At 38.5% G+C, this 15,031-nt stretch overlaps 1 protein-coding gene across 6 annotated transcripts in view; it reads right to left on the reverse strand.

Moving 5' to 3' along the window:
- Positions 1-4,192: 4,192 nt before the first annotated feature.
- The window catches only part of CADPS2 (calcium dependent secretion activator 2), a 458,085-nt gene continuing 447,246 nt past the window's right edge, over positions 4,193-15,031 (reverse strand). For 5 of the 6 annotated variants that reach the window (XM_066591847.1, XM_066591846.1, XM_066591844.1 and 2 more), the window contains 2 exons: positions 9,412-9,516; positions 4,193-4,896 (listed from right to left, as the gene is read on the reverse strand). In XM_066591847.1, coding sequence (XP_066447944.1) covers positions 4,726-4,896; positions 9,412-9,516 — 276 coding nt within the window. In that variant the 3' untranslated portion in view covers positions 4,193-4,725. The remainder of the gene's footprint in view (positions 4,897-9,411; positions 9,517-15,031) is intronic. The other variant, XM_066591845.1, reaches the window with a different exon arrangement.

A 15,031-nucleotide genomic window follows, 5' to 3' on the forward strand; every position in this document is an offset into this window, starting at 1 on the left:
TATTTTTTAATAATGTACACAAAAACAATGTAAGAAGATCGCCTAAATGTGTTTTGCCTGTTTATTTCTTTTAATTGTGGAAGTGCTTTCTTTTCCACCGCCATCAGTACATATGAACGTACCAGTACATCGCTAATGCATTAAATGAGCCCCACATGTATGAGTCAGGGACATCCCTAGGCACAGGCAGGAATGCAACTAGGACCAGGACCACCGGTCATTGACCCCTTTTGTACAATGGACTACCTGGAAATCTGGAATTTACCCATTCACTACTCCAGAGCACCAGTGAAGCAGCTGTACCCTATAACATTAACAGGCCCTGATTAAACTTTAAGCTCACCTTTGTTCAAAGTAGGGCCCTAGTATAAATTAAGTGAGGCCCCAAATGCGTAAATATTGTACCAACAATACTGTTGCATTAGGTCAATTCAGAAGGTATCGTGCAGGCAGTTGCAGCACTGATGTCCAACACTTGCAGGGGAATTGCTATGGTCTGAAAAAGTCCAAAGCGAATGTCTCCTCACATACACAAAAAACAACTTACATGCATCAATAGTTATCAAATACTACTACTATGCTGGTACTAAATATTACCTCCTTATGGTGGTGATTACCACAGTAAGGCCTCCCTCACACAGGGCGTTTTGTACAGCATTTAGCACTGCCTTTTCAGCCCAGCGCTAAACGCTGTACAAGGCTCCCATTCATTTCAATGGGGCTGCACACACAGGGCTGAAAATGCAGCACCTTCCAAAGCTGCGCTTTGACAGCGATGCAAGTTCTATTTTGGGGTGTTTTCAGCCCTGCGTCGCCCATTAAAATGAATGGGCAGCGGTTTTAGCACTGCTGAAAACGCGGCAACACTTGGTGCCGCGTTTTTTTGGCAGGGTTAACTGCTCGCCGATTTTCGGGGTGAGGGCTTGCAATAGAAGCCCTACCCCAAAAATCAGTCCAAGCTAGGTAGAGGGAAAAAAAGCAATACTCACCTAGCTCTGATTGGCTGAGACAGTCAATGAAGGGCTGTGATTGGGCATCGAGCAAGCGCCGACAACCAATCCCAGCACTCTATTGCCGGAGGTGGGGTTCTCAAACCTGGCCTATGGCAATAGACTTGTTAGTGCAGAGGAAGCCCGGATCAGCATCCTTGGCTGCGTTTTCAGCCGAGCTGAAAATGCAGCCAAAACGCTGGCATAAGGTATGCCAGCGCTGCTGAAACGAGGCGGAACCTGCAGTAAACGCAGCGTTGAAAAACGCTGCATTTCTGCAAACGCCCTGTGTGAGGGAGGCCTAAGAGTCATCTAACAGTTGTTTCTGCACATTATCCTTCGGGGCTAATAAAATTCACTTGACTTCTGGAGGAAGACCTGGCTTGTAATTTGCAACAAAATGCTGGAAAAAATGCTGCACTTATATTACTTACAATAGTTGGATGATTATCACCACTGCTCTGCATTTCTCTACATAAACTATCCAAAACTCTTCAGAAGAGTTTGGAAATATCACTTGTGTGTTTGACATGTTCTTCTCCGATGCATCAAACAATAACTACCGTAGGCATACCTGGTTGATAAGGCTACGATACCCGTTGAGTGTTCATCTAAATATAATGTATACTCTAACACAACCGTACAATGATTTTTACCTTCTGCTTTGTGCTGGGGTCTTGTCCTACTACAGATTAACAAAAAGAACATTCATACACGATGTAAACCTAGCCTACAGGCCAGTTCACATACATCTTGTGATTGATTCTCCGGCATGTAAGGAAATACTGATGGGAAACTGATGCCAGAACTGATTCCATGTATTTCTGTGGGATCAGAAGGGGCATCTGGTGCATACGTTGTTGCACCAGACCTGTCCATGATGCACCTGTTGCCAGCAACGTTTTTTATTTCAGCTGGTTGACTGGTCCAGCGTTGTGCTCGATTTAAAGATATGCTTTACAGAAGCCTCATGGGCCATTCACACACTGAACAGAAGCTTATCTATTGACATATATGGAAACCTGTTCTACACATGCTCTGTGAGCTGCAGAGGTCATTTTGCAGAGAGGGGAGTAGATAGTTACAGCTTATCACCACTTGTGAATGGTGAATTCTGTATTATCTACATATAGGTGTTACCTCTCAGTGTAATCCTGCCTGTGGTGATAATAAGATGACTGCTGCAAAGCTTCCTCTACAGATCAGGAAATATCACCCTATTATTAAGGTGCCTTTACATGGGGCGATCACCCAAATTCTCACTGGAAACAATGCAACTGGGCAAGAATTGTCCCATGTACATGTGGCAGCCAACAGGGCACTGAGCAATAAATCAGTCAGCTGTCAGAGTTGCAACTATTGGGCTGTGTAAACAGGAGCTTCTCAATGTTTGAGTGACTCCTGTTTAGTGTGAAGGGAGACAGGCAGTTGGAACAATCCGCAGCCGCCCCGTATCTATTCACTTAAATGACTATTGCTCCTGTGTGAAGCAAGAGTCGGACAGCAGCCTGTGGGATGGCCATCAGGTGCTTACGTCGTTCCGCGTATATGTACTCTAAGCCTTTGTGGTCAGTGTGAAAAATGCAGAATTTTAGTATTGTTTTTTTTTTATGTAGATTGTGACAAAGTAAAAAAAAAAAAAAGCCAAAAATTCTTTAAAAATGTTTAAACACAAGAATGTGATTTATACAGTAGGTAATTTTCTGATGATGCATTCTCTTTAAGCTTTTGACACCCAGCATTCCCATGTAGATCTGGAGGTGAAATAGTAAGAGGCTGTATAGTGTTCTATAGGAAGTCTGTGTGTAGGAAGTTGTTTCCTATCCTGCATACAGTCCTTCTATACAGCTCTGAACTACAGGTAATTACCCCACATTAAGTAACACATTATTACCACAATGCCCACAGCCCCAACCTAAACTTTCATATTTCATGGTCCCTGATGGTCTAGGGTTGGAAGGGTAAAGGTGTCAAACATATGCCCTGGTATGGTATTAAAATGACCAAGAACATAAGACTTACCCATTGAAACAGCTTTACCATCGATGCTCCAGGAATCAAACATCTGTCTCTGAGGAAATCATTGGCCACTACACTAATACCATTAAAAGTTGTGGTCAGTGAATGGCTTCATCTGTCAGGTGCTGGAACGACATGTCATCTGGTATAACATGTTAACCCAGCAGTCCACCGTGGAAGCATCAGTGGGTTAAGCTGCAGTGGATTCAACAAGTGAACACTGTACACACATTATATATATATGAGTACATACATACAGTGGTTTAAAAAACTGTGCTGAATTGTAATTGTATGGCTTGGTCCAATTATGCAGTTATTATGATGCCATGTTAATGCAGTGCACTTTTTTTCTTTTAAATCTTAGTAGTTTGGCTCAATAAAAGCATATTTTATGGAGAATAAAAGTAATTTGTGTCTGCACCTTCCAAGGGGCACAACCTTTTTTTTTAAATTAACACAGTTACATGTTTTCTTATTGTTTGTGGGATGAACTAGTATATTTTGGAGTACATACAATGTACCATTTATTGTTTTGGGGAGAAAAGAATTTGAATTCTTTATTCTATAATTCAGGTTTCCTCTATGTATGTCAAAAACATGAAAGTTGCTAAGACCTCAACAATCTTGGTAGAACATAAAGAAAAGTTAACGTTTTCCCACTAAAAAAAAATAAAAAAAATAAAAAAAAATTATATATATATATATATATATATATATATATTACCAATAGATGATAAATATATGATTAATGAGAGCCCCACTGCTGAGATTCCCAACGATCCATTAAAACAGGGGTCCGGTTCCACCTCACAGCACGATAGAAACACCTGTGGATAGGTGAGCCGTGTTCTTGCCTGATGATAACTGATGCATTTTTGCATCAGCTGTGGTCAGTTTAGGCACAGAAAAACTGATAAAGATGCGACGGAAATATTCACTGTATTGTTAATAAATGTAACATAGCGGGCCTGTCCACCCTGTTTTCTAATGCTTTTGAGACAGTCCTGGATTACTTTTTGTAGTTTTGATATATTTTCATGATATCATCTTCTGTTTGCAAACTTGATGTGATATTATGCATTTTTTATATATTCTTCGTATTATTTGTAACTTATATTTTGATCATTGTACCTTCCAAGAAACCATAACAATCAACAGCATAAAATATGGGGGCTACATCTGTAAACAGGTTATCAAACTTTATTAAATATAATATAGATATAAAATGATCAGAACCAATGGGTTGATGGAACTGAAGATATAAGCACATATCTTCACGATAGCCCCTGCAAATCTTTACAACAGTAAAAACACTAATAAAACATCATACACAGTCTGAAAAGAGTAATGAGGTACTGACCACAAGGATACTAAGATTTCCCAAATTCCCCTGTGAAAATGTCAAAAACACAGTGCAGGATAATGCATTGATTGGACCCTTATGTATGACTACAGAGCATAGTTGCATCTTCTTTTTTGGAGAGGCACATTTCTTCTATTAAAGACATAAAACAATTTGTATGGCACTAATCCCACATCATTATATCCACTTATTCATATCTTATAGTTACTAAAATTCCTTGGCTATTAAATGTCACTGGTAAACTGGATGTAACTATGAGGAAATAAGGAAACAACTGGGACATTGTATATGGCCAAATATTTACAAATAGAAGTGAAGTAAAGGGACCAGGATGAGAATGGAAATACTGAGCCGTCACTCTTCTTCGTCATCACTGTCCTTCATGGAAATTCCCTGGAGTCCGCCCCTATCAGACACAGCCATTGTAGCCTCTTCCATAGTTAAACGGTTGTGAATAGTCTCATATGTCTTATTATTTAATGTGCCATCCAGCACTCCCTGCAGCCTGAAGTCTCTGTAGGTTTTCTGTGAGAAGTGAGAGGAAAACAAGAGTATCAGACATTTGACTCGCATGTCATGACATGTTTACATCACATTTCTCACTATATTTACAGTGTCCAAAGTCATAGCAACATTTAGAAAATGAATTAAACAAGATGTTTGTCCATCTGAGAAACCCATCTGAGAGTTCCAGGCATAAACTGTAACTTTTAGCAACTGCACTGTTTGTAGGTAAGAGTAGGAACAAGATTATGAATGCATGGATCTCCTTTTATATTGTTGAAATGTTACCGCAATGATCAGCTGTGTATTTTACTACACGTACTTATTTTTCTGTTTATACATTTTCAGACATCTGAAAAAGGAAAATCCATTATTCTGTATGTAGGAATGCAGTTCCTGCTACTACAATACAAAAACAGCTCATCAGGCAGCAAAATGGCCATAGATGTAATCTCCCACATGACAACACAGAAAACTCCCATATTAGGCTCAGGCAATCACCTAGGGAATATCTAAGTATATTCTGAAATTATAACATGAGCACATTTGCTCTGCTAGGCTGTCTCCTATATGACATGCAAGTATCGACATCCTTATAACAGTATCTAAAGCAAAATAAAAGCATCATTGTTTCTCTAAGCATCTGAAACTTCTGCCCGCATCTTTCACACTTGCATAAAATGATAGTCTGTTATTAGACATTGTTTTCTGCCAACTTTCTTCCATCTGGAGGTATTCTATGTGTTTTCATACTGTGTTCTTTAGTGGAAAATATAAAAAAAGATAAAGTGTAATGATTACGCCTACTATTGTAAAAGTTTGAAAAGTGTTTTGTGGGCACTGGAGATTGCTAAATCCCCTCTCTTTCCTGTTTCTGTACTTCACTAAAGGGAATTAACATTTATTACCAAGATAAGTGATAAATGTCTGATCGTGGAGGATCTCACTGCTGGGGCCCCTATCATGAGAATGGTGGTCCTGTGTCCGCCTTTGATTTTCACTGCATGACAGCTTTGAGGAGGATCCTGAATGGAGCAGTGGTTGGGCAAGTGTCCAGGGGCTGGCCGTCTTCTGCATTCTTTAATGCCATTCCACAAAAACTCCACCTCACTGCATGGGTTACAGTGAAGAGGACACGGGGCTCCCGTTCTCATGAGTGGTGAGGGTCCCAGCAGTATAACCCCCAGAGATCTAACATTTATCAGTTATTCTGTCAATAGGTGTTGAATGCTAATTCTGGAAATACCCCCTTGAAGTCTACTCTAGATAAATGTTTGACCCTGATATCATGTTCACATATTAGGTAGGAAAATGTTCCCATTGCCTTTATAAAGAAGTATACTGGATAAGTATGATGTACTCATACATTATGTGTGTCATTCACATCCAAAGGCACATAAAACCAAATGTCATACAGACCATCTGATTAGAACATAGCATACAACATTTCAGTCAGGCTGGCTGGCTTAAAAGACTATGGTGTTAATGTTGGACACGTTTGTGGCACCGAGAACAATAAGTTCAGTTATGCTGTCACTTTCCTTCCAACTAAGGCTGGTCTCACACGGGCGATCCGGATTCCGCATGCGGGAGCCAACAGCAGAATCTGTCTCTAACTCTGGCTGTGCCTTTGCTTTTCTGTATTGCGGATGACTGCGGACGCTCAATGTCAGTCATGCGCAGTACAGGTTTTTTTTGGATTTGTTTTTCCCGCACCGTCGCTAGGCAATGATGCAGGTACCCGTGGCCTATCCGTGGGTCAGATGGCTTCCATTGACTTTAATGGAAACTGTCTGTGCGGAATCTGCACAAAAATAGAACATGCTGCGACTTTAAATCGGCTTGCTGACGTCACAATCGCTATCTGAGCAGATATGCGAATATTCTATTTTTTCAATGTGTGCGGATTACCGCAGATCGTCCGCTTGAGTGACGATCGTGGATTCCGCAATTGAAAAAAAAATGGAAGGAAGTGAATGTGTTGCTCTTAAGTACTGTACTCCTACTTACAGAGCAGGGTAGTGTTGTACGAGGTCACTTTTATGAAATGCAGTGCAGGAAAAGAACCGATTGTGGGAGAGTTACAAAGCAAAATGCACCAACAAAGTACAATATATGGTGTGAACCACATTTCTTATATGTTATAGACACTGTTTCACCCTCCTTGACACCTTTAAAAAGGAGGTGTTGTAAACTGGAAGACGACTTAAATGGGTCAAATGTAACAGAATGAGTAATTTTTTTTGATGGCAATAAACGTGAGCCCGCGTTCAAATATGTTTGAAGAGAGTCATGAAAACTCCAGTCCAAAGTTTAGATTTACTTTAGATGCCTAAAAGTCCAAATAAATCCCCTTGTGGTGAATCTACATTTTGACATCTTTAGCTGTTGTTTATAATATTCTAAAAGCAGAGGTCTACAGACATGTCAGATACAAACTTTAGAAGATGGCTTTAATTACTTATAAGAAAAAAAACTAGGTTTTCTAGACTTTTAATTCCACTCATGAAAGCCTTATTAGCAAGTCACCAAATGCATAGCTATCTTGAGAAGTCTAGATAAACCCAGAATTCTATCTAATCTCTCAATAGCCGGACCCCTGAGATTACAAAAATTCTTAAAATCAAACAAATGTTGCTGTGTTCTCTTTAGAAATTTTTGACAACATTGCCTTTGAAATGAGAATTTGTTAAATCCCCTTTAACAGACCCTAAAAGGGAGCTCTGATACACTTGCATTGGTGGGGAGTTCTGGTGGGTTTCATCTTTTATGACATACCATTTTTAATCCAATCTGTTTTATGTACTTTAAAAAGTGGTATGGGAAAAAATAACGCACCACAAGGTGTTACCTCAACAAACACGAAGCAATGTGGAAAAACCAAAGCAAACACTCTGCTGTTAACCTACCAACCAGCAGAAAAAAAGCAGGCTACACTTAAGACTGAGGTTGCGGTTGGCAGGTATTCCATCCTAATACGTAATATGTTTAGATTTAACCAAAACTACCATTCAAACTAATCCATTGCACAGTTGTCAGAACCAATGCTTATGGAAAATTAATTTAAATTCATGTAAATTTGGGGGTAGGTAACTTTTTTTCTCCTTAATATGGCCATAGTAAATTTCTCAGTGTGTAGTAAATGAACATTTCAATATTAACCCCCACAATCTTATTCCTACAATGCTGTCATTACTAAATAATCATACAATTTGCTCTGCTTTTAGAACCACAATTTCAAAGATATATATGAAGGCTGAAAATAAATAAATCTATGCAAATGCAATATATTTCACATATCAGAATGATAGAGCTACCATATTCTGTATTTCCTTCCATAAATGAGTGATTGCATACATCGTAACCTTTCCTATTCAGCTGCTGTCTAGCCTGTCTTGTTTGTATCACTGTGTTCTTTTATAGCAATATTCATGTTTACATTTGATCTTAAAATTCTTGGAGTTTGTGTAACAAAACGGTCTGAAAACACAGATTTACCAGTCTTGTGGCAGTTTAAAAAATAAACACTAATTTTTGATAAACAGCTATGGGCAGCATTTCTCAAACATAAGGCCCTCCATCTCTACATCAACCGCCTTTACTGTACACTACAGAACAACAGAACCTGCGTTTAGGAAGAATGTATTGCAATGTAGGATTTTCAACCAAATCCAATTCTTTATAAAGGACCGAATTTGTCAAATATGATAACTGCAAACTCCATTGAATGTAAAGCACTTTATAGCCATTCAGTAAAATGTACCTGGTACTAGGAAAATAAGAGCCTCTGCAAAGGAAAAAAGATAAATACCATAAGAAGATACATCAAAAGGTGGATGTTATTTGGTAATTTCTGCTCCATCTCTTGATCACATGCAGAATGCTTCAAGTCATATTGCATAAGTATCAGGTGAATGGGTGACAATTTGTATAAGGCAATAAATTCATTCTACCAAATTTTTGTCTGCATGCTCTAAGACCTTTTAACGTATGTGCAGATATGGCATACTATCTTTAGAAGTGACATTTTAAAATTTCAAATAGGTATAGTATGCATTTGGTATATGGTTTTGCTATAAAAGGTAAACGCAGACTAATTGCTGGGCAAGCTAAAAACAATGGCATATATGATGGAACACGATTCATCTTATTTCTGCACACTCTCCAGAGAAAAAGAATCATTGAGCTGATCGTTATGAGCTGAAAACTCTTCATCCATGAATTGGTTAAGCGGCTTATGATAGTCAAATTGGAGCAATTACATGACCATTCCATACTGTGCACACAGTAAAGTGCTATACACATACTTTTCGTAAATTGTGCACAAATCAATATCACACTAGCTGATTGAATAGTTGCCTGTTATAAATGAAGATTAAACCAAGTATTTAATTGGTTGCCATAGGTTGGAGCATTCATTTGCCATTTGCACCCTTTTGTCTCATGGTATTAATTACACATTTAATAAGAGGAGCAGGGAACACAATGGTAGGAAGAAATAAGACATTTGGCACATTTACTCAATAAATAACTTACCTTGACAATCTTGATGATGGTTTTTAACTGATACACATGGAGCTGAAGGTCTAATCTGTCTGCCAGCCACACACATATGACTTTAACAGAACTGCTATACCATTGCTGTAAAAAGAAAGCAAAACACTCTGCAGTATTCATTTAACAGATACGGTAATGACTGCTAATGAAACACTCTGAAATGATGACAGGCCAGCACTTGAAGTCAATAATGCTATAATTTCCTGATAAGAGAACTGTATGTTTCGCCAGAAAATCAAGCAACCTGACCTGGATTGTTCTTTATGTGAATTAGCACTAACTGTTCTGCTTCCAAGCTGTAACATTCATTAAAAAACTGTTTTGCACTTTGCAGCCAGCATTAGTCAACTATGGATATTAAAAGCTATTGCTACAGTTATGAGAGGGGAAAACACATGCTTAAATAAATATGGAGGGAGGCATTGATGACCAGTGATTGCAATATTTTGTACCGAGTATGAGGAAGTCACATGCAGCTAACCGTGGAATCACTGAAGAAATCCCAAATATCATGACGACCACTAGAAGATCAATGCAAACAAATACAATTATCTATTGTTCATCCATCTATGTCTATCTTTACATAGTATCTCTGAATATTTCCAATTACCCATGTATCTATCTTTATATTTTTTTGTATAGATGTGTGTATTGTGCTATAAATATGTAGCGCTGTAACAAATTCAGCCTTTTCATTGTTCTTTAAGTCAGTGATAAATTCTAGAAGACTCCTATGTTCACTTTGTTCTAAACGTTGAACAAAAGCTTTTCCGTTAAACTGGAAAAGTGAAGGATGTGATCCTGTTAAGAAGTAAGATTACATTTATTGAGATCTCCTGTTCCTGCCCTATTCGTAGGGAGTCTCTCCACAGGAGAGGATTTTAAGTCCTCTCCTAAAGTAATTTCCTGTTTCTTATCAATGTGTTGAGAAGTGTAAATAGGAAAAACATTGTGTCTTCATACGGAAGATGAACAATAGTGTGCATAAAACTGAAACATAAAATCCTAGCTGTGTCGCTCTCTGTAACTAAACAGCCATTGCTGTAAAACCCTGATTATTTTACTTGTGTATATTTCAGAACATTTGAAATAGGATTACAACAAAGCCTACACAGTCCATATACAATGCTGTGTATAAAGAATGACAGAATGATTTTACAATGTTAATTTCAGATGTAGCAGTCACTGAGGAGATGGAAGAATATACTGCTAGGTGTGTATATCCGTAACGCATTCTAGTGTCTTCTAAGCACTTTTACATATTATCCAGGTTTCCTCCAGCAGATCAATACTGTTACATGTAATACTGTACTAGCGCATTCAATGTAGCAGACTGCACAAATATTATTTCCCCTACATGTTTAAAATTATAATCTCATTTGCTTTCTCAAATGTATCTATTATCTTTGTTCAACGAGGTTTATATTTGGACTGGGTAATTTTACTTAGCAGCTGCATTTCACAGAAAATGTAAGAAGAAGTGGGGAAAAAAAAGTGTTATTATCTATACAATAATCAGCTATAGCATCCCTTCAAGAATTAGTAAAACCTGCTGTCAGTCCTGTGGAGATGCAACATTTAATTATACATGAAGAGAAAATATTACACATTATTTTGAAACATTGTAAATGATACGCAACGTTATAGCAAGAATGTCTCTCGAGCAAGACATCTGCTCTTTGCTAGGAGTAAACAATTGGTTAAATGTTTAGCAGCAATTTTACAATCACACAATACAAAAACCAAGCATTCTCTGCTGTACTGTCTGAACAACACTCATCTCATACTCATCCAATGTATCTGACAGCAACAAGAAGAGAGAGAAAAAAAGAAAATGCTATTGTTTTATATCTTATTCATAGCACATCAAGCTCCTGTAAGGGCATGCATTATTTTCCTGACAAGTAAAAATAAGAGGAAAGGAAAAGCTAGGGTTGATTCTGTGAGACCCTTGTATTTATTCACACTTATTGTGCATGACTGTAGACTGGTAAATCATATTAGCAGCCTGTCTCCCCATCAAGCTGCTACTTGCTTTCCAGCCCTGCAAAGGTTCAACAAATCAACAGGAGCACGGAAAACAGAACATCAGTCTAATCTAGTGTTTAAGGTGAAGTTTTCAAACCCAATCTAAGAGAATCTTTAGAGCAACCAACAAGCTGAACGGCTCAGAAGGTGGTATTGACAATGAAATAGGGCTGAAATATTGAGAAACGCAGCACTTGTGCATTTTAATAACACATGGGTCAACAAGGACACAGCTCCCTTAGAGCCAATATAGTTGCCACCAACTATGGAAATTGCCACACCAAGACTACGAACGTTCTCAGTTCATCAGCTTTCTTAAACAGTTCATCAGCTTTCTTAAACACTCTAAACCCCCTTGGTGGACCTTTAGTCTTGAATTAACAAATCAAAGCCATGGAAAAGGGTGCAGTCTGAATGGCTAGCATTGATCCCCAACTGTGCTCAGCACTGCAACAGGCACTGAAAAACTCTCTGTCTATTGTGACCAGAAATTGACAAGCCTCCTCTCAAAGTAGTACATCTGAGCCAGGCTGGATCCACACAGCTGTAAAGGGCTTCACTCTCAGGACAGAGGGGAAGCAACAATAGAACAAGCATGAGCTCTTTGTCACTACCAGACTCTGCAATTTTCTAACAAGGATTTGAGTTGTTTCTTTCTAGTGCCCCTGAAAAGAGATTTAGCAACACACCAGGCTTTTCCCTCCTTGTACATGTATAAAGAACACAGCTAAGGAATTTCCCTGCTCCATTTACCACTGAAAATACTAACCAAATGCGTTTCATATTCAGCATAGATCGGTGGCAGATTGCGGCATGCTTAGAACGATTCAATTACATGCAGCACTTATCTGGATGGGAGTGCCTTAGCTTTCTGTGTGCGAAAATACATTATTCTTCTATTTGACTGCAGGGATAATTAGGGTACTAATGTGATACTTGTAACTCCTCATCAAATCACATGGCAATCATGTTGATGTTTATATGACTTCTGAAAGCTGTGAAGGCTTTTACTAGACAGTTGTAGAAAGCTGTGATTAGGAGCTGTTATGTATCTGTAGTCAAGATCACCGACAAATCTGGATGAAGAAAGAACTAATCTTGACTACAATTACATGCAGCGATTTCCACAGAGCAAATCTGTTCAACCCTAAGTGGCATGTGTGGGGTAGAATTATACTATTATATATCTACACCTCTACAGTCATTACCGAAAACAGTCAAGTAAAACTAACACCTATACAAATACCTATTCAAGATCGTTCAGCTTCTTTCCTGAGAAATATTTTATTGCGCAGTAACAGATGTATTTTCAGTACATGGAGTTTTGACTGTACAGAGAATATGGAGGTTAAACGTGACTTTGCAGTGTTTATGAACGCATGACTGTACTAAGAGTTAGATTCTTAATAGCATGAAGGCTCAGAGTTATTATTGCAGCTCATTCGCTGTCTGTCAGCTAGCATTAGTACTTAATACTGTGACCATTAGCATAAAGAAATACAGAAAGTTATACAAATATAGGTTAAGCTTACCAAAAAATAAAATCCCAATTTCTTACTTCTTTAATTTCATTTAGTAAAATGCTGGCAAAAGACAATTTAAGCCTTCAATTAAAAAAACAAATTACAGTATATTAAGCGCTCTTGGCATTTCTGTAAGTACAGTATAAACTCCCCTTTACCATTGTGCTTTATAACTCCTGTTACATATTAAGGCATACACACACACACATCAAAACTTTTGTTATACTTCTTCTTCGTAGACAGATGATGCTCTGATATCTTATATAACAGGTGTGGTTTGGTCCTCTCCAGCAAACTCTATACATAAGCTCAGACATGTACAAACAGTAGTATGTGTCTAAAATTATGGATGGGGGCCAAGGAATGTTTACACATTATCACACTGCAATGGGCAATAAATGAAGTAGATTGTTGCACTTGTCTACTTCCAAGCAGTATACGTGTGTTGGCAACCAGCAACTATTACAAGGGCAGACCTCTTTTAAATCAAACAGGCATTTTATTATGTATATGAATTTTGGAAATACTTTGCAGATGGTTTACTACTAGGTAAGGTAAAGTCCCCTAGTGCAAGGACCAAGTCATGGCTGACTCCTAGGGGGACGTCAGATTGTGACATTTTCTTGGCAGACTGTTTTTGCAGGGTGGTTTGCCCTTGCCTTCCCCAGTCATCTTTTACTCTCATTTTGACTGACAGGTCATCAATAGATGATTGGTGGGGACCTGCCGCTTGGATCCCCCCGATCAGCTTATTCCCAATGCCGGTGTCATTCTGGCCAGCAGAGAGAGCAGAAAACACTAATCATAGTGCAGCACTCTGGGTTGGAATTACAGTGCAACTCCCGTTGCATTTAATGGGAACAGTGCTGCAACATCATCCTGAACTGTTGCGCTATGGTCAGTGATTTCTGTCTCCTCTGCTCACCATAGCAAAAGCGGCAGCACGAATCAGCTGCTTGGCAGGGATCCAAGCAGCGGGTCTCTGCCTATCATCTATTGATGACCTGTCAGTCATCAATTACAAATGTAAAAAATGTCCTGGAATATCACTTTAAAGGTGTTGTCTAAGAAAAGAAAAAAGGGTATGCCCTTTTCCAGAAAGTGTGCCACTCTTGACTATGGGCTGTGTTTGGTATTGCAGCTTGGCCTAATTAAAGTGCTAACTGAGTTTTTTGTACAACTTGTCACTTGTACAGTTAGATGGGTTGTCTCATCAAGACAATGCTTTTTAACAATGAAGCCAGTCAGCTGATCACTGTAGGTTTGGCTTCAGACACCCTCACCCCACCATGAACAGCTGATATCATTGAGAAAATTTGAGCCTGACTATACAGAAGAATTGCTGAGAAAGTTATAGTTAGCCAGTCCAAGCGAGTCAGAATGAGAGCCACTCTTTGATATCAGCTCTCAGCTCTGGCTGACAGACCAGAGTCACCGGTATGAGATCCCCTTCTGACCGTCATACACTATGTCCTAAGGATAGGGGTTGTCTTCTTGAAACAGCCTATTTCATATACAAACACATACCTATATGTTTCCAATATATTTACTCATTCTAAAGCCAGAAAATGGCACACATTTAAGCACAAATTAAGCTGCTCATAGATAGCAGGTGGAGATTTCAGTTTCTGACAGACCGAAATGCGTCAAATGTATTAAGAGGCATGGTCCTATTTATACTTTTTTTGCAATTCATTCCAATGTTTTTTTTTCTTCAATGAAAAAACAGTCTTCGTAAATATGGGCCTGTAGCTCTATATAAAAACAGAACTAAATGAAGCATTATCATAATGAATTAGAGACTAATCAGTTTGAAAAATTTTTTGAATGAGTAAGCCCAGCCTTCTACTTGCACAAATCCCACAAAGTGGACTAAACTTCTGTAAAAAGTCTTAAAAATAACAGTTGGTTGTTTTGATTTGAAGGAAACATGTAAACATACAATAAGACAATCAGTCCTTTAACTTGAGTTGTTCTTCGTTTCCAGAGAAAAGATGGTTCTTTGCATAATTAAAGGATCACTAAAAAGCTCTGGGTGGAAACCTAAC

Source organism: Eleutherodactylus coqui, chromosome 2 (assembly GCF_035609145.1).
Source record: "Eleutherodactylus coqui strain aEleCoq1 chromosome 2, aEleCoq1.hap1, whole genome shotgun sequence".
NCBI lineage: Eukaryota > Metazoa > Chordata > Amphibia > Anura > Eleutherodactylidae > Eleutherodactylus > Eleutherodactylus coqui.